The sequence below is a fragment of the Hyla sarda genome, unplaced genomic scaffold, assembly GCF_029499605.1.
Source record: "Hyla sarda isolate aHylSar1 unplaced genomic scaffold, aHylSar1.hap1 scaffold_1758, whole genome shotgun sequence".
Taxonomy (NCBI): domain Eukaryota; kingdom Metazoa; phylum Chordata; class Amphibia; order Anura; family Hylidae; genus Hyla; species Hyla sarda.
Genome location: NW_026608402.1, coordinates 38,547 through 57,089, shown reverse-complemented (window position 1 = coordinate 57,089; position 18,543 = coordinate 38,547). Strand labels below are relative to the sequence as shown.

The window sequence follows — 18,543 nt, the reverse complement described above, 5'->3', positions numbered from 1 at the left end:
CGTCTTGTTTATATGGCGGTATTTCTTGTGACGTCTTGTTTATATGGCGGTATTTCTTGTGATGTCTTGTTTATATGGCAGTATTTCTTGTGATGTCTTGTTATATGGCAGTATTTCTTGTGATGTTTTGTTATATGGCGGTACTTTTCATGTTTCTTTCATTCTGATCCTCTTCTACCGTAACTTGCAGCGCAGGAGAATGTGAGCGCTCTGCGGGGGAGGAGGACAGGTAGTACCTCTGCTGTCTGTCTGTCTGTCATGATCTAACCTGTGGGCTCTGGTGGTGACTCCCAATCATTGCTGGTGTTGGTGATTGTGGCGCTCGTGGTGTCTAATCCTATAATCTGGGGCTCCGCCTCCATTAACCGCAGACTCTTCATTTTCAGCCCTGATCCATTAACCGTTTCCTCCCTCCTCATTTGCAGGGACGCTGATCCCGCCGAAGCTTAATAACTGTAACATTTCTTCTCCGAGTCTCCTCTGTTCTAGATTCAGGTTCCATCTTTATCCCCTCCCCCATCATTATTCTGGGGCCCCTGGCTAATACATTGCTGCTTGTATCCCTGACCTGGACTGTTATAACCTTATAACTATCTAGTCCGGGCCCCAGGGGCCGCTCCAGCTTGTGTTTGAACCCATTGACTATTAACATTAACCTGCCGAATATTCTTCCCATCAGTTATCAGAGTCTGCCCATGTTCTGTTCTCTGTGATTGGAGGATAGTGTCGCCTGCATGCTCCTCGGGGGCGGGGCCACCATCTTTATAGTCTGCTCTTTCCTTTACAGTAAGAACAGATACTCGGTGGCCTATGCTGGACAGAAGCCGTGGCTGCTCAACGCCACCGTGGAGGAGAACATCACCTTTGGGAGCCCATTCTTCAAGCAGAGGTGAGAACCTGGGGCCACTGAGGCCGGGGTCCAGTATTAGGTCTCATGCATTTAGAGGCCGGATGTGTGTGCCCTTCGGAGGCCGGATGTGTGTGCCCTTCGGAGGCCGGATGTGTGTGCCCTTCGGAGGCCGGATGTGTGCGCCCTTCGGAGGCCGGATGTGTGGGCCCTTCGGAGGCCGGATGTGTGTGCCCTTCGGAGGCCGGATGTGTGTGCCCTTCGGAGGCCGGATGTGTGGTCCAATCACTCATGACTTCTCCCATTCTGTAGATATAAAGCGGTGACGGACGCCTGCTCCCTACAGCCTGACATCGACCTTCTGCCATTCGGGGATCAAACAGAGATAGGAGAAAGGGTTAGTAAAGGATCTCCTGAGGGGCCCCGCTGCCCGTGTCATCTCCTGAGGGGCCCCGCTGCCCGTGTCATCTCCTGAGGGGCCCCGCTGCCCGTGTCATCTCCTGAGGGGCCCCGCTGCCCGTGTCATCTCCTGAGGGGCCCCGCTGCCCGTGTCATCTCCTGAGGGGCCCCGCTGCCCGTGTCATCTCCTGAGGGGCCCCGCTGCCCGTGTCATCTCCTGAGGGGCCCCGCTGCCCGTGTCATCTCCTGAGGGGCCCGCTGCCCGTGTCATCTCCTGAGGGGCCCCGCTGCCCGTGTCATCTCCTGAGGGGCCCCGCTGCCCGTGTCATCTCCTGAGGGGCCCCGCTGCCCGTGTCATCTCCTGAGGGGCCCCGCTGCCCGTGTCATCTCCTGAGGGGCCCCGCTGCCCGTGTCATCTCCTGAGGGGCCCCGCTGCCCGTGTCATCTCCTGAGGGGCCCCGCTGCCCGTGTCATCTCCTGAGGGGCCCCGCTGCCCGTGTCATCTCCTGAGGGGCCCCGCTGCCCGTGTCATCTCCTGAGGGGCCCCGCTGCCCGTGTCATCTCCTGAGGGGCCCCGCTGCCCGTGTCATCTCCTGAGGGGCCCCGCTGCCCGTGTCATCTCCTGAGGGGCCCCGCTGCCCGTGTCATCTCCTGAGGGGCCCCGCTGCCCGTGTCATCTCCTGAGGGGCCCCGCTGCCCGTGTCATCTCCTGAGGGGCCCTGCTGCCCGGGTCACCCCCTTCTATTATAACCCTCCTCCCCCATTATACCCCCTTCTTCTGTTATAACCCCTCCCCCATTATACCCCCTTCTTCTGTTATAACCCCTCCCCATTATACCCCCTTCTTCTGTTATAACCCCTCCCCCATTATACCCACTTCTTCTTTTTTTACCCCTCCCCCATTATACCCCCTTCTTCTGTTATAACCCTCCTCCCCATTATACCCCCTTCTTCTGTTATAACCCCTCCTCCCCATTATACCCCCTTCTTCTGTTATAACCCTCCTCCCCATTATACCCCCTTCTCTGTTATAACCCCCCTCCCCATTATACCCCCTTTTTCTATTATAACCCCCCTCCCCATTATACCCCCTTCTTCTGTTATAAGCCCCCTCCCCATTATACCCCCTTCTTCTGTTATAACCCTCCTCCCCATTATACCCCCTTCTCCTGTTATAAGCCCCCTCCCCATTATACCCCCTTCTCCTGTTATAACCCTCCTCCCCATTATACCCCCTTCTCCTGTTATAACCCTCCCCCATTATACCCCCTTCTCCTGTTATAACCCCTCCCCCATTATACCCCCTTCTTCTGTTATAACCCTCCTCCCCATTATACCCCCTTCTTCTGTTATAACCCTCCTCCCCATTATACCCCCTTCTCCTGTTATAACCCTCCCCCATTATACCCCCTTCTCCTGTTATAACACCTCCTCCCCATTATACCCCCTTCTTCTGTTATAACCCTCCTCCCCATTATACCCCCCTTCTTCTGTTATAACCCCTCCTCCCCATTATACCCCCTTCTTCTGTTATAACCCCCCTCCCCATTATACCCCCTTCTCCTGTTATAACCCCCCTCCCCATTATACCCCCTTCTCCTGTTATAACCCTCCTCCCCATTATACCCCCTTCTCCTGTTATAACCCTCCTCCCCATAATACCCTCTTCTTCTGTTATAACCCCTCCCCCATTATACCCCCTTCTTCTGTTACAGCCCTCTTCCCCATTATACCCTCTTCTTCTGTTATAACCCTCCTCCCCATAATACCCTCTTCTTCTGTTATAACCCTCCTCCCCATTATACCCCCTTCTCCTGTTATAACCCTCCCCCATTATACCCCCTTCTCCTGTTATAACCCTCCTCCCCATAATACCCCCTTCTCCTGTTATAACCCTCCCCCATTATACCCCCTTCTCCTGTTATAACCCTCCTCCCCATTATACCCCCTTCTCCTGTTACAGCCCTCCTCCCCATAATACCCCCTTCTCCTGTTATAACCCTCCTCCCCATAATACCCCCTTCTCCTGTTATAACCCTCCCCCATTATACCCCCTTCTCCTGTTATAACCCCTCCCCCATTATACCCCCTTCTTCTGTTATAACCCTCCTCCCCATTATACCCCCTTCTCCTGTTATAACCCTCTTCCCCATTATACCCCCTTCTCCTGTTATAACCCTCCCCATTATACCCCCTTCTCCTGTTATAACCCCTCCTCCCCATTATACCCCCTCCTTCTGTTATAACCCTCTTCCCCATTATACCCCCTTCTTCTGTTATAACCCCTCCTCCCCATTATACCCCCTTCTTCTGTTATAACCCCTCCTCCCCATTATACCCCCCTTCTTCTGTTATAACCCCTCCTCCCCATTATACCCCCTTCTTCTGTTATAACCCTCCTCCCCATTATACCCCCTTCTCCTGTTATAACCCTCCTCCCCATTATACCCCCTTCTTCTGTTATAACCCTCCTCCCCATTATACCCCCTTCTCCTGTTATAACCCTCCTCCCCATTATACCCCCTTCTTCTGTTATAACCCTCCTCCCCATTATACCCCCTTCTCCTGTTATAACCCTCCTCCCCATTATACCCCCTTCTTCTGTTATAACCCTCCCCATTATACCCCCTTTTTCTGTTATAACCCTCCTCCCCATTATACCCCCTTCTTCTGTTATAACCCTCCTCCCCATTATACCCCCTTCTTCTGTTATAACCCTCCTCCCCATTATACCCCCTTTTTCTGTTATAACCCTCCTCCCCATTATACCCCCTTCTTCTGTTATAACCCTCCTCCCCATTATACCCCCTTCTTCTGTTATAACCCTCCTCCCCATTATACCCCCTTCTCCTGTTATAACCCTCCTCCCCATAATACCCTCTTCTTCTGTTATAACCCCTCCCCCATTATACCCCCTTCTCCTGTTATAACCCTCCTCCCCATTATACCCCCTTCTCCTGTTATAACCCTCCTCCCCATTATACCCCCTTCTCCTGTTATAACCCTCCTCCCCATAATACCCTCTTCTTCTGTTATAACCCCTCCCCCATTATACCCCCTTCTCCTGTTATAACCCTCCTCCCCATTATACCCCCTTCTCCTGTTATAACCCTCCTCCCCATTATACCCCCTTCTTCTGTTATAACCCCTCCTCCCCATTATACCCCATTCTCATGTTATAACCCTCCTCCCCATTATACCCCATTCTCATGTTATAACCCTCCTCCCCATTATACCCCATTCTCATGTTATAACCCTCCTCCCCATTATACCCCATTCTCCTGTTATAACCCCCCTCCCCATGATACCCTCTTCTTCTGTTATAACCTGCTCCCCCATTATAACCCCTCAGTGATAATTGTCGCCTCTCTGTACGTATAAATGTTTATTCGCTGGTGTCACATCTATCAGTAAATTTTTGCACATCCCAATTCCCCCCCCCCCCCCATAAATCCAGACGCCACCTCCCTGCAGCTATTTATACCGCCTGTTATCATTCCTGTGCCCGCGGCGGCTCATTAATTATGGCGCACACTTTGTTATGACGCTCAGTGATAACATTTCACCAGCGGGTGACCCCGGTGAACAACGACGTCTCTTCTGTCTGTTTCTATAGGGCATCAATCTAAGTGGCGGACAGCGGCAGAGGATCTGCGTGGCGCGGGCGCTGTACCAGAACACCAGCATCGTATTCCTGGTAAGACAGAAGTATGTGCCCCCTCTGATCCATGCACTTAACCTTTAACCCTCATCCAACCCTGCACTACCCCTTTAACCCTGCACTACCCCTCTAACCCTAATCCTACCCTTTACTACACCTCTAACCCTAATCCTACCCTTCACTACACCTCTAACCCTAATCCTACCCTTCACTACACCTCTAACCATAATCCAACCCTTCACTACACCTCTAACCATAATCCAACCCTTCACTACACCTCTAACCCTAATCCTACCCTTCACTACACCTCTAACCATAATCCAACCCTTCACTACACCTCTAACCCTAATCCAACACTTCACTACACTTCTAACCCTAATCCTACCCTTCACTACACCTTTAACCCTAATCCAACCCTGCACTACACCTCTAACCCTAATCCTACCCTTCACTACACCTTTAACCCTAATCCAACCCTGCACTATACCTCTTACCCTCATCCAACCCTTCACTACACCTCTAACCCTAATCCTACCCTTCACTACACCTTTAACCCTAATCCAACCCTGCACTATACCTCTTACCCTCATCCAACCCTGCACTACACCTCTAACCCTAATCCTACCCTTCACTACACCTCTAACCCTAATCCTACCCTTCACTACACTTCTAACCATAATCCAACCCTTCACTACACCTCTAACCCTAATCCAACCCTTCACTACACCTCTAACCCTAATCCTACCCTTCACTACACCTCTAACCCTAATCCAACCCTTCACTACACCTCTAACCCTAATCCTACCCTTCACTACACCGCTAACCCTAATCCAACCCTTCACTACACCTCTAACCCTAATCCAACCCTTCACTACACCTCTAACCATAATCCAACCCTTCACTACACCTCTAACCATAATCCTACCCTTCACTACACCTCTAACCCTAATCCAACCCTTCACTACACCTCTAACCATAATCCTACCCTTCACTACACCTCTAACCCTAATCCTACCCTTCACTACACCTCTAACCATAATCCAACCCTTCACTACACCTCTAACCATAATCCTACCCTTCACTACACCTCTAACCCTAATCCAACCCTTCACTACACCTCTAACCATAATCCTACCCTTCACTACACCTCTAACCCTAATCCAACCCTTCACTACACCTCTAACCATAATCCTACCCTTCACTACACCTCTAACCATAATCCAACCCTTCACTACACCTCTAACCATAATCCTACCCCTCACTACACTTCTAACCATAATCCTACCCTTCACTACACCTCTAACCATAATCCAACCCTTCACTACACCTCTAACCATAATCCAACCCTTCACTACAGCTCTAACCATAATCCAACCCTTCACTACACCTCTAACCATAATCCAACCCTTCACTACACCTCTAACCATAATCCAACCCTTCACTACACCTCTAACCATAATCCAACCCTTCACTACACCTCTAACCCTAATCCAACCCTTCACTACACCTCTAACCCTAATCCTACCCTTCACTACACCTCTAACCCTAATCCTACCCTGCACTACACCTCTAACCCTAATCCAACCCTTCACTACACCTCTAACCATAATCCTACTCTTCACTACACCTCTAACCATAATCCAACCCTTCACTACACCTCTAACCATAATCCAACCCTTCACTACAGCTCTAACCATAATCCAACCCTTCACTACACCTCTAACCATAATCCAACCCTTCACTACACCTCTAACCATAATCCAACCCTTCACTACACCTCTAACCCTAATCCAACCCTTCACTACACCTCTAACCCTAATCCTACCCTTCACTACACCTCTAACCCTAATCCTACCCTTCACTACACCTCTAACCCTAATCCAACCCTTCACTACACCTCTAACCCTAATCCTACCCTTCACTACACCTCTAACCCTAATCCTACCCTTCACTACACCTCTAACCATAATCCAACCCTTCACTACACCTCTAACCCTAATCCTACCCTTCACTACACCTCTAACCCTAATCCTACCCTTCACTACACCTCTAACCATAATCCAACCCTTCACTACACCTCTAACCATAATCCAACCCTTCACTACACCTCTAACCATAATCCAACCCTTCACTACACCTCTAACCATAATCCAACCCTTCACTACACCTCTAACCCTAATCCTACCCTTCACTACACCTCTAACCATAATCCAACCCTTCACTACACCTCTAACCCTAATCCTACCCTTCACTACACCTCTAACCCTAATCCTACCCTTCACTACACCTCTAACCCTAATCCAACCCTTCACTACACCTCTAACCCTAATCCAACCCTTCACTACACCTCTAACCCTAATCCAACCCTTCACTACACCTCTAACCCTAATCCAACCCTTCACTACACCTCTAACCATAATCCAACCCTTCACTACACCTCTAACCCTAATCCAACCCTTCACTACACCTCTAACCCTAATCCAACCCTGCACTACACCTCTAACCCTAATCCAACCCTTCACTACACCTCTAACCCTAATCCAACCCTTCACTACACCTCTAACCCTAATCCAACCCTTCACTACACCTCTAACCATAATCCAACCCTGCACTACACCTCTAACCCTAAGCCTACCCTTCACTACACCTCTAACCCTAATCCTACCCTTCACTACACCTCTAACCCTAATCCAACCCTGCACTACACCTCTAACCCTAATCCAACCCTTCACTACACCTCTAACCCTAATCCTACCCTTCACTACACCTCTAACCCTAATCCAACCCTTCACTACACCTCTAACCCTAATCCTACCCTTCACTACACCTCTAACCATAATCCAACCCTTCACTACACCTCTAACCCTAATCCTACCCTTCACTACACCTCTAACCCTAATCCTACCCTTCACTACACCTCTAACCCTAATCCAACCCTTCACTACACCTCTAACCCTAATCCAACCCTTCACTACAGCTCTAACCATAATCCAACCCTTCACTACACCTCTAACCATAATCCAACCCTTCACTACACCTCTAACCCTAATCCAACCCTTCACTACACCTCTAACCCTAATCCAACCCTGCACTACACCTCTAACCCTAATCCAACCCTGCACTACACCTCTAACCCTAATCCTACCCTTCACTACACCTCTAACCCTAATCCTACCCTTCACTACACCTCTAACCCTAATCCAACCCTGCACTACACCTCTAACCCTAATCCTACCCTTCACTACACCTCTAACCCTAATCCAACCCTGCACTACACCTCTAACCCTAATCCAACCCTGCACTACACCTCTAACCCTAATCCAACCCTGCACTACACCTCTAACCCTAATCCTACCCTTCACTACACCTCTAACCCTAATCCAACCCTTCACTACACCTCTAACCCTAATCCAACCCTGCACTACACCTCTAACCCTAATCCTACCCTTCACTACACCTCTAACCCTAATCCTACCCTTCACTACACCTCTAACCCTAATCCTACCCTTCACTACACCTCTAACCCTAATCCTACCCTTCACTACACCTCTAACCCTAATCCTACCCTGCACTATACCTCTAACCATAATCCAACCCTTCACTACACCTCTAACCCTAATCCAACCCTTCACTACACCTCTAACCCTAATCCAACCCTTCACTACACCTCTAACCCTAATCCTACCCTTCACTACACCTCTAACCCTAATCCTACCCTTCACTACACCTCTAACCATAATCCAACCCTTCACTACACCTCTAACCCTAATCCTACCCTTCCCTACACCTCTAAGGCTGGGTTCACACCACGTTTTTCAAATACGGTAACCATATACGGTTTTCCGCAAAAAAACGTATACGACCGTATCCTAAACCGTATGCATAGAGAATGCATTGTAAACCGTATTCCAAATGTTGTGTACGGTTGCATCCGTTTTGCCTCGGATACGGTTTTGCCGATTTTTCAACCGTAGGCAAAAACGCTGTCCACCACATTTTTGCCTCCGGTTGGAAAACCGTATGCGAACCGTATGCGGTTCTTTTAACATTGCTGTCTATGAGAACCGTACACAGAATTTCAGAATACGGTTGCACACGGTTTTTCTAATCCATTTTTGGAGTTGACACATGCGCAGATTGGAATTTCAATAGAACAATAGTAACTTTATTAAATTGCTGGAAAACTAATTCCAACAAAATAGCAAAACCGTTGGCAAAAACTGATGCAAACGGATAGAACCGTACAGGGAAAAACCGTATACGTTTTAATTTGGAGTCATTCGGTTGCGTACGGTTTTTGCCATACGTTTTTTAGCGGAAAACCGTATACGGTAACCGTATTTGAAAAACGTGGTGTGAACCCAGCCTAACCCTAATCCTACCCTTCACTACACCTCTAACCCTAATCCAACCCTTCACTACACCTCTAACCCTAATCCAACCCTTCACTACACCTCTAACCCTAATCCAACCCTGCACTATACCTCTTACCCTCATCCAACCCTGCTTTACCCCTCTAACCCTCATCCAACCCTGCTTTACCCCTCTAACCCTCATCCAACCCTGCACTACCCCTTTAACCCTGCACTACACCTCTAACCCTAATCCAACCCTTCACTACACCTCTAACCCTAATCCAACCCTTCACTACACCTCTAACCCTAATCCAACCCTTCACTACACCTCTAACCCTAATCCAACCCTTTCCTACACCTTTAACCCTAATCCAACCCTGCACTATACCTCTTACCCTCATCCAACCCTGCACTACCCCTCTAACCCTCATCCAACCCTGCACTACCCCTTTAACCCTGCACTACACCTCTAACCCTAATCCTACCCTTCACTACACCACTAACCCTAATCCAACCCTTCACTACACCTCTAACCCTAATCCTACCCTTCACTACACCACTAACCCTAATCCAACCCTTCACTACACCTCTAACCCTAATCCAACCCTTCACTACACCGCTAACCCTAATCCTACCCTTCACTACACCTTTAACCCTAATCCAACCCTTCACTACACCTCTAGCCTTAATCCAACCCTTCACTACACCTCTAACCCTAATCCTACCCCGCACTACACCTCTAACCCTAATCCAACCCTTCACTACACCTCTAACCCTAATCCAACCCTTCACTACACCTCTAACCCTAATCCAACCCTTCACTACACCTCTAACCCTAATCCAACCCTTCACTACACCTCTAACCCTAATCCAACCCTTCACTACACCGCTAACCCTAATCCTACCCTTCACTACACCTTTAACCCTAATCCAACCCTTCACTACACCTCTAACCCTAATCCTACCCTTCACTACACCTCTAACCCTAATCCAACCCTTCACTACACCTCTAACCCTAATCCAACCCTTCACTACACCTCTAACCCTAATCCAACCCTTCACTACACCTCTAACCCTAATCCAACCCTTCACTACACCTCTAACCCTACTCCTACCCTTCACTACACCTCTAACCCTAATCCAACCCTTCACTACACCTCTAACCCTAATCCAACCCTTCACTACACCTCTAACCCTAATCCAACCCCGCACTACACCTCTAACCCTAATCCTACCCTTCACTACACCTCTAACCATAATCCAACCCTTCACTACACCTCTAACCCTAATCCTACCCTTCACTACACCTTTAAACCTATTCCAACTCTATGTTCCACCTCAAACACTAAAAAAACTTGCACTGCACCCTAAACTGTAACCCAACCCTTCACTTCACCCCTCACTTTAACCCATTACTGCACTGCACCCTAAACCATAATCCAACCCTGAGCTTCACCCAGAACCCTAACACAACCCTCCACTCCACCCCAAACACAAACCTATACTATAGCCCGAACCCTAACCCAACCCTGCTTTCCACCTCAAACACTAACCCAACTGTACACTCTACTCCAAGCCCTAATGAAACCCTACACTGCACCCTAAACTCTATTTTACCACTACATTCCATCACTAACCCTAATCCAACCCTGCACTCCACCCCTAATCCAACCCTGCACTCCACCCCTAATCCAACCCTGCACTCCACCCCAATCCAACCCTGCACTCCATCCTAATCCAACCCTGCACTCCACCCTAATCCAACCCTGCACTCCACCCTAATCCAACCCTGCACTCCACCCCTAATCCAACCCTGCACTCCACCCCTAATCCCACACTGCACTCCACCCCTAATCCCACACTGCACTCCACCCCTAATCCCACACTGCACTCCACCCCTAATCCCACACTGCACTCCACCCCTAATCCAACCCTGCACTCCACCCCTAATCCAACCCTGCACTCCACCCCTAATCCAACCCTGCACTCCACCCCTAATCCAACCCTGCACACCAGCCCTAATCCAACCCTGCACACCAGCCCTAATCCAACCCTGCACACCAGCCCTAATCCAACCCTGCACTCCACCCCTAATCCAACCCTGCACTCCACCCCTAATCCAACCCTGCACTCCACCCCTAATCCAACCCTGCACTCCACCCCTAATCCCACACTGCACTCCACCCCTAATCCCACACTGCACTCCACCCCTAATCCCACACTGCACTCCACCCCTAATCCCACACTGCACTCCACCCCTAATCCAACCCTGCACTCCACCCCTAATCCAACCCTGCACTCCACCCCTAATCCCACCCTGCACTCCACCCCTAATCCCACCCTGCACTCCACCCCTAATCCCACCCTGCACTCCACCCCTAATCCCACCCTGCACTCCACCCCTAATCCCACCCTGCACTCCACCCCTAATCCCACCCTGCACTCCACCCCTAATCCCACCCTGCACTCCACCCCTAATCCCACCCTGCACTCCACCCCTAATCCCACCCTGCACTCCACCCCTAATTCCACCCTGCACTCCACCCCTAATCCCACCCTGCACTCCACCCCTAATCCACCCTGCACTCCACCCCTAATCCAACACTTCACTCCACCCCTAATCCACCCCTGCACTCCATCCCTAATCCAACCCTGCACTCCATCCCTAATCCACCCCTGCACTCCACCCCTAATCCACCCCTGCACTCCACCCCTAATCCAACCCTGCACTCCACCCCTAATCCAACCCTGAACTCCATCCCTAATCCACCCCTGCACTCCACCCCTAATCCACCCCTGCACTCCACCCCTAATCCAACACTTCACTCCACCCCTAATCCACCCCTGCACTCCATCCCTAATCCTAATCCAACCCTGAGCTTTACCCCAAACCTTATCCTTCAACCCAGTCTCCAGTGTATTAATAAAATGAAACATCGTGATGGGAGTTGTAATTTTGCACCAGTTGAAGATCTCTGGTGTAATCCGACCTCATCACCCTAACCCCTGAGCGCTGCACCCCTCAACTGACCCTAATCCTCCAATATCATCTCCTGACTCTGTAACTCTGACCTCCTGACCCCGTAATACTCCCCCTGACCCCTATCTCTGACCTCCTGACCACTAACTTCACCCCCTGACTGATCTGTTGTGTTCACATTCAGCAGATTGGTTGCAGACGTTCCTGTTCCCGTCCCTGCACCTGCTGCAGACACTTCCCATGTATAGAGTAGACTTTATATAGCAGAGGTTGTTATAAGGAATCTGCTGTGTGCGAACTCCCCCCTACACCTCCCCCCCCATTCACCCATAGAGAGGTCAGGAGAGATGATGATGATTGCGACCTCTGACCCTCTTCCCCCAGGATGACCCCTTCTCGGCTCTGGACATCCATCTCAGCGATCACCTGATGCAGGAGGGGATCCTGAAGTTCCTGCAGGAGGACAAGAGGACGGTGGTCCTGGTGACCCACAAGCTGCAGTACCTGACGCACGCTGACTGGGTGAGACCCCGCAGATCACTCCCATCATCCGCCCAGAACCAACACAGTTCACATTCATGCACCCCACAAATATCATTCATGCACCCCACAAATATCATTCATGCACCCCACAAATATCATTCATGCACCCCACAAATAACATTCATGTACCCCGCAAATATCATTCATGCACCCCACAAATATCATTCATGCACCCCACAAATATCATTCATGCACCCCACAAATATCATTCATGCACCCCACAAATAACATTCATGTACCCCGCAAATATCATTCATGCACCCCACAAATATCATTCATGTACCCCACAAATATCATTCATGTACCCCACAAATATCATTCATGTACCCCACAAATATCATTCATGTACCCCACAAATATCATTCATGCACCCCACAAATATCATTCATGTACCCCACAAATATCATTCATGTACCCCACAAATATCATTCATGTACCCCACAAATATCATTCATGTACCCCACAAATATCATTCATGTACCCCACAAATATCATTCATGTACCCCACAAATATCATTCATACACCCCGCAAATATCATTCATGCACCCCACAAATATCATTCATGCACCCCACAAATATCATTCATGTACCCCACAAATATCATTCATGTACCCCACAAATATCATTCATGTACCCCACAAATATCATTCATGCACCCCGCAAATATCATTCATGCACCCCACAATACTCATTTATGTACCCCACAAATATCATTCATATACCCCACAATTCACACGTGCCGCCCTCCCCCTCGTATGACGCGTGCCGCCCTCCCCCTCGTATGACGCGTGCCGCCCTCCCCCTCGTATGACACGTGCCGCCCTCCCCCCCGTATGACGCGTGCCGCCCTCCCCCTCGTATGACACGTGCCGCCCTCCCCCTCGTATGACACGTGCCGCCCTCCCCCTCGTATGACACGTGCCGCCCTCCCCCTCGTATGACGCGTGCCGCCCTCCCCCACGTATGACGCGTGCCGCCCTCCCCCCCGTATGACGCGTGCCGCCCTCCCCCTCGTATGACGCGTGCCGCCCTCCCCCTCGTATGACGCGTGCCGCCCTCCCCCTCGTATGACGCGTGCCGCCCTCCCCCTCGTATGACGCGTGCCGCCCTCCCCCTCGTATGACGCGTGCCGCCCTCCCCCTCGTATGACGCGTGCCGCCCTCCCCCTCGTATGACGCGTGCCGCCCTCCCCCTCGTATGCCGCTTGCCGCCCTCCCCCTCGTATGACGCGTGCCGCCCTCCCCCTCGTATGACGCGTGCCGCCCTCCCCCTCGTATGACGCGTGCCGCCCTCCCCCTCGTATGACGCGTGCCGCCCTCCCCCTCGTATGACGCGTGCCGCCCTCCCCCTCGTATGACGCGTGCCGCCCTCCCCCTCGTATGACGCGTGCCGCCCTCCCCCTCGTATGACGCGTGCCGCCCTCCCCCTCGTATGACGCGTGCCGCCCTCCCCCTCGTATGACGCGTGCCGCCCTCCCCCTCGTATGACGCGTGCCGCCCTCCCCCTCGTATGACGCGTGCCGCCCTCCCCCTCGTATGACGCGTGCCGCCCTCCCCCTCGTATGACGCGTGCCGCCCTCCCCCTCGTATGACGCGTGCCGCCCTCCTCCTCGTATGACACGTGCCGCCCTCCTTGCAGATCATCGCTATGAAGGACGGCTCCATCCTCAGGGAAGGGACCTTGAAGGATATTCAGAATAATGACAATGAGCTGTACGAGCACTGGAAGACGCTGATGAACCGCCAGGACCAGGAGCTGGAGAAGGTGACCGCATTCTGCCTCTTAAAGGGACAGTGCACTGACTGTGGGGACCGGCCCCTGACCTGTCACTTTATATCATGACCCCTGCACCCAAAATAGCATATGAGACGACGGCCGACTCCTTCTCTAATTCTATTCTGCTGTTACATCATGTCTTATCCTCCAGAGCTGCACTCACTATTCTGCTGTTATATCATGTCTTATCCCCCAGAGCTGCACTCACTATTCTGCTGTTACATCATGTCTTATCCCCCAGAGCTGCACTCACTATTCTGCTGTTATATCATGTCTTATCCCCCACAGCTGCACTCACTATTCTGCTGTTATATCATGTCTTATCCTCTAGAGCTGCACTCACTATTCTGCTGTTACATCATGTCTTATCCCCCAGAGCTGCACTCACTATTCTGCTGTTATATCATGTCTTATCCCCCACAGCTGCACTCACTATTCTGCTGTTATATCATGTCTTATCCCCCAGAGCTGCACTCACTATTCTGCTGTTATATCATGTCTTATCCCCCAGAGCTGCACTCACTATTCTGCTGTTATATCATGTCTTATCCCCCAGAGCTGCACTCACTATTCTGCTGTTACATCATGTCTTATCCCCCAGAGCTGCACTCACTATTCTGCTGTTAAATCAGGTCTTATCCCCCAGAGCTGCACTCACTATTCTGCTGTTATATCATGTCTTATCCCCCAGAGCTGCACTCACTATTCTGCTGTTATATCATGTCTTATCCCCCAGAGCTGCACTCACTATTCTGCTGTTACATCATGTCCTATCCCCCAGAGCTGCACTCACTATTCTGCTGTTATATCATGTCTTATCCTCTAGAGCTGCACTCACTATTCTGCTGTTACATCATGTCTTATCCTCCAGAGCTGCACTCACTATTCTGCTGTTATATCATGTCTTATCCCCCAGAGCTGCACTCACTATTCTGCTGTTATATCATGTCTTATCCCCCAGAGCTGCACTCACTATTCTGCTGTTATATCATGTCTTATCCCCCAGAGCTGCACTCACTATTCTGCTGTTATATCATGTCTTATCCTCTAGAGCTGCACTGACTATTCTGCTGTTACATCATGTCATATCCTCCAGAGCTGCACTCACTATTCTGCTGTTATATCATGTCTTATCCCCCAGAGCTGCACTCACTATTCTGCTGTTATATCATGTCTTATCCCCCAGAGCTGCACTCACTATTCTGCTGTTATATCATGTCTTATCCCCCAGAGCTGCACTCACTATTCTGCTGTTATATCATGTCTTATCCCCCAGAGCTGCACTCACTATTCTGCTGTTATATCATGTCTTATCCTCTAGAGCTGCACTCACTATTCTGCTGTTACATCATGTTTTATCCTCCAGAGCTGCACTCACTATTCTGCTGTTACATCATGTCTTATCCTCTAGAGCTGCACTCACTATTCTGCTGTTACATCATGTCTTATCCTCCAGAGCTGCACTCACTATTCTGCTGTTACATCATGTCTTATCCTCAAGAGTTGCACTCACTATTCTGCTGTTACATCATGTCTTATCCTCAAGAGTTGCACTCACTATTCTGCTGTTACATCATGTCCTATCCTCCAGAGCTGCACTCACTATTCTGCTGTTACATCCTGTCTTATCCTCCAGAGCTGCACTCTTTATTCTGCTGTTACATCATGTCTTATGCTCCAGAGCTGCACTCACTATTCTGCTGTTACATCATGTCTTATCCTCCAGAGCTGCACTCACTATTCTGCTGTTACATCATGTCTTATCCTCCAGAGCTGCACTCACTATTCTGCTGTTACATCATGTCTTATCCTCCAGAGCTGCACTCACTATTCTGCTGTTACATCCTGTCTTATCCTCCAGAGCTGCACTCTTTATTCTGCTGTTACATCATGTCTTATGCTCCAGAGCTGCACTCACTATTCTGCTGTTACATCATGTCTTATCCTCCAGAGCTGCACTCACTATTCTGCTGTTACATCATGTCTTATCCTCCAGAGCTGCACTCACTATTCTGCTGTTACATCATGTCTTATCCTCCAGAGCTGCACACACTATTCTGCTGTTACCTCATGTCTTATCCTCCAGAGCTGCACTCACTATTCTGCTGTCACATCATGTTTTCTCCTCCAGGACACAGAAGCCGATCAGGCCACATTGGAGCGGAAGACCCTCAGACGGGCCATGTACTCCAGGGAGGCCAAAGTGCATCAGACTGAGGATGAGGATGAAGGTAACTCCTCCTTGTGGGGGGCCTCTTCTTATAAATGGCGGCTCTCCCCTATTCTTCCTGGTTTCACTTGTTTTTCTCCCAGAGGAGGAAGAAGAGGAGGAGGATGAAGAAGACAACATGTTCACCACCTCTAGGCCGCGGACCAAGATGCCCTGGAGGACCTTCTGGAGATACCTGACCTCGGGCGGGTACTTCCTGCTCCTCCTGATGGTTTTTTCCAAGCTCCTGAAGCATTCGGTGATCGTGGCCATCGACTACTGGCTGGTGCGCTGGACGTCCGGATCGCAGAACGTCACCACGGGCTCCTATAACCTGACGGTAACGCGGCTGCGGTGTTATTACGTATATACCTTGTTATTGTTACACGTAGGTCACATGATCCTTTACATCACAGGACGTGAGGAATCGGGACGACCAGACCTATTATGTGGTGGGATTCAGCATCCTCAGCGCCTCCGGCATCATCCTGTGCCTCATCACCTCCCTCACTGTGGAGTGGTTGGGCCTCACCGCTGCCAGGAACCTGCATGACAACCTGCTGAAAAAGATCATCCTGGCGCCTATCAGGTAACCAGAACAATCAGCCATCTCCGCCAGAGAATGGCGCCATATACAGCACTATAAGTGGATACATAAGTCTACATACCCTGTGAATTACAGTTCAGCTGTTCTAGAAGGATTTCATGACATTTTGTGGGTTACATTTTAGAGCAGGAACTGACGGAATTTCTGGCAAGTACTGGCTGTGTGTGTCCTCACAATCTGAAGAGGACTGTGTACAGGAGATGTCCTCACAATCTGAGGAGGAGTGTGTACAGGAGATGTCCTCACAATCTGAGGAGGAGTGTGTACAGGAGATGTCCTCACAATCTGAGGAGGAGTGTGTACAGGAGATGTCCCCACAATATGAAGAGGACTGTGTACAGGAGATGTCCTCACAATCTGAAGAGGACTGTGTACAGGAGATGTCCTCACAATCTGAGGAGGAGTGTGTACAGGAGATGTCCCCACAATATGAAGAGGACTGTGTACAGGAGATGTCCTCACAATCTGAAGAGGACTGTATACAGGAGATGTCCTCACAATCTGAGGAGGAGTGTGTACAGGAGATGTCCCCACAATATGAAGAGGACTGTGTACAGGAGATGTCCTCACATTCTGAAGAGGACTGTGTACAGGAGATGTCCCCACAATATGAAGAGGACTGTGTACAGGAGATGTCCTCACAATCTGAAGTGGACTGTACAGGAGATGTCCTCACAATCTGAAGTGGACTGTACAGGAGATGTCCTCACAATCTGAAGAGGACTGTGTACAGGAGATGTCCTCACAATCTGAAGAGGACTGTACAGGAGATGTCCTCACAATCTGAAGAGGACTGTACACAGGAGATGTCCTCACAATCTGAAGTGGACTGTACAGGAGATGTCCTCACAATCTGAAGTGGACTGTACAGGAGATGTCCTCACAATCTGAGGAGGACTGTATACAGGAGATGTCCTCACAATCTGAAGAGGACTGTGTACAGGAGATGTCCTCACAATCTGAAGAGGACTGTACAGGAGATGTCCCCACAATCTGAAGAGGACTGTATACAGGAGATGTCCTCACAATCTGAAGAGGACTGTGTACAGGAGATGTCCTCACAATCTGAAGAGGACTGTATACAGGAGATGTCCCCACAATCTGAAGAGGACTGTATACAGGAGATGTCCTCACAATCTGAAGAGGACTGTGTACAGGAGATGTC

At 50.2% G+C, this 18,543-nt stretch overlaps 1 protein-coding gene across 1 annotated transcript in view; it reads left to right on the top strand.

Moving 5' to 3' along the window:
• The first annotated feature begins 734 nt into the window (after positions 1-734).
• Positions 735-18,543, top strand: part of LOC130313383 (ATP-binding cassette sub-family C member 9-like) — a 56,293-nt gene continuing 38,484 nt past the window's right edge. Inside the window, exons 1-8 of the mRNA XM_056552643.1 lie at positions 735-889; positions 1,160-1,244; positions 4,863-4,943; positions 12,627-12,764; positions 14,425-14,550; positions 16,694-16,793; positions 16,876-17,111; positions 17,188-17,360. Coding sequence (XP_056408618.1) covers positions 735-889; positions 1,160-1,244; positions 4,863-4,943; positions 12,627-12,764; positions 14,425-14,550; positions 16,694-16,793; positions 16,876-17,111; positions 17,188-17,360 — 1,094 coding nt within the window. The remainder of the gene's footprint in view (positions 890-1,159; positions 1,245-4,862; positions 4,944-12,626; positions 12,765-14,424; positions 14,551-16,693; positions 16,794-16,875; positions 17,112-17,187; positions 17,361-18,543) is intronic.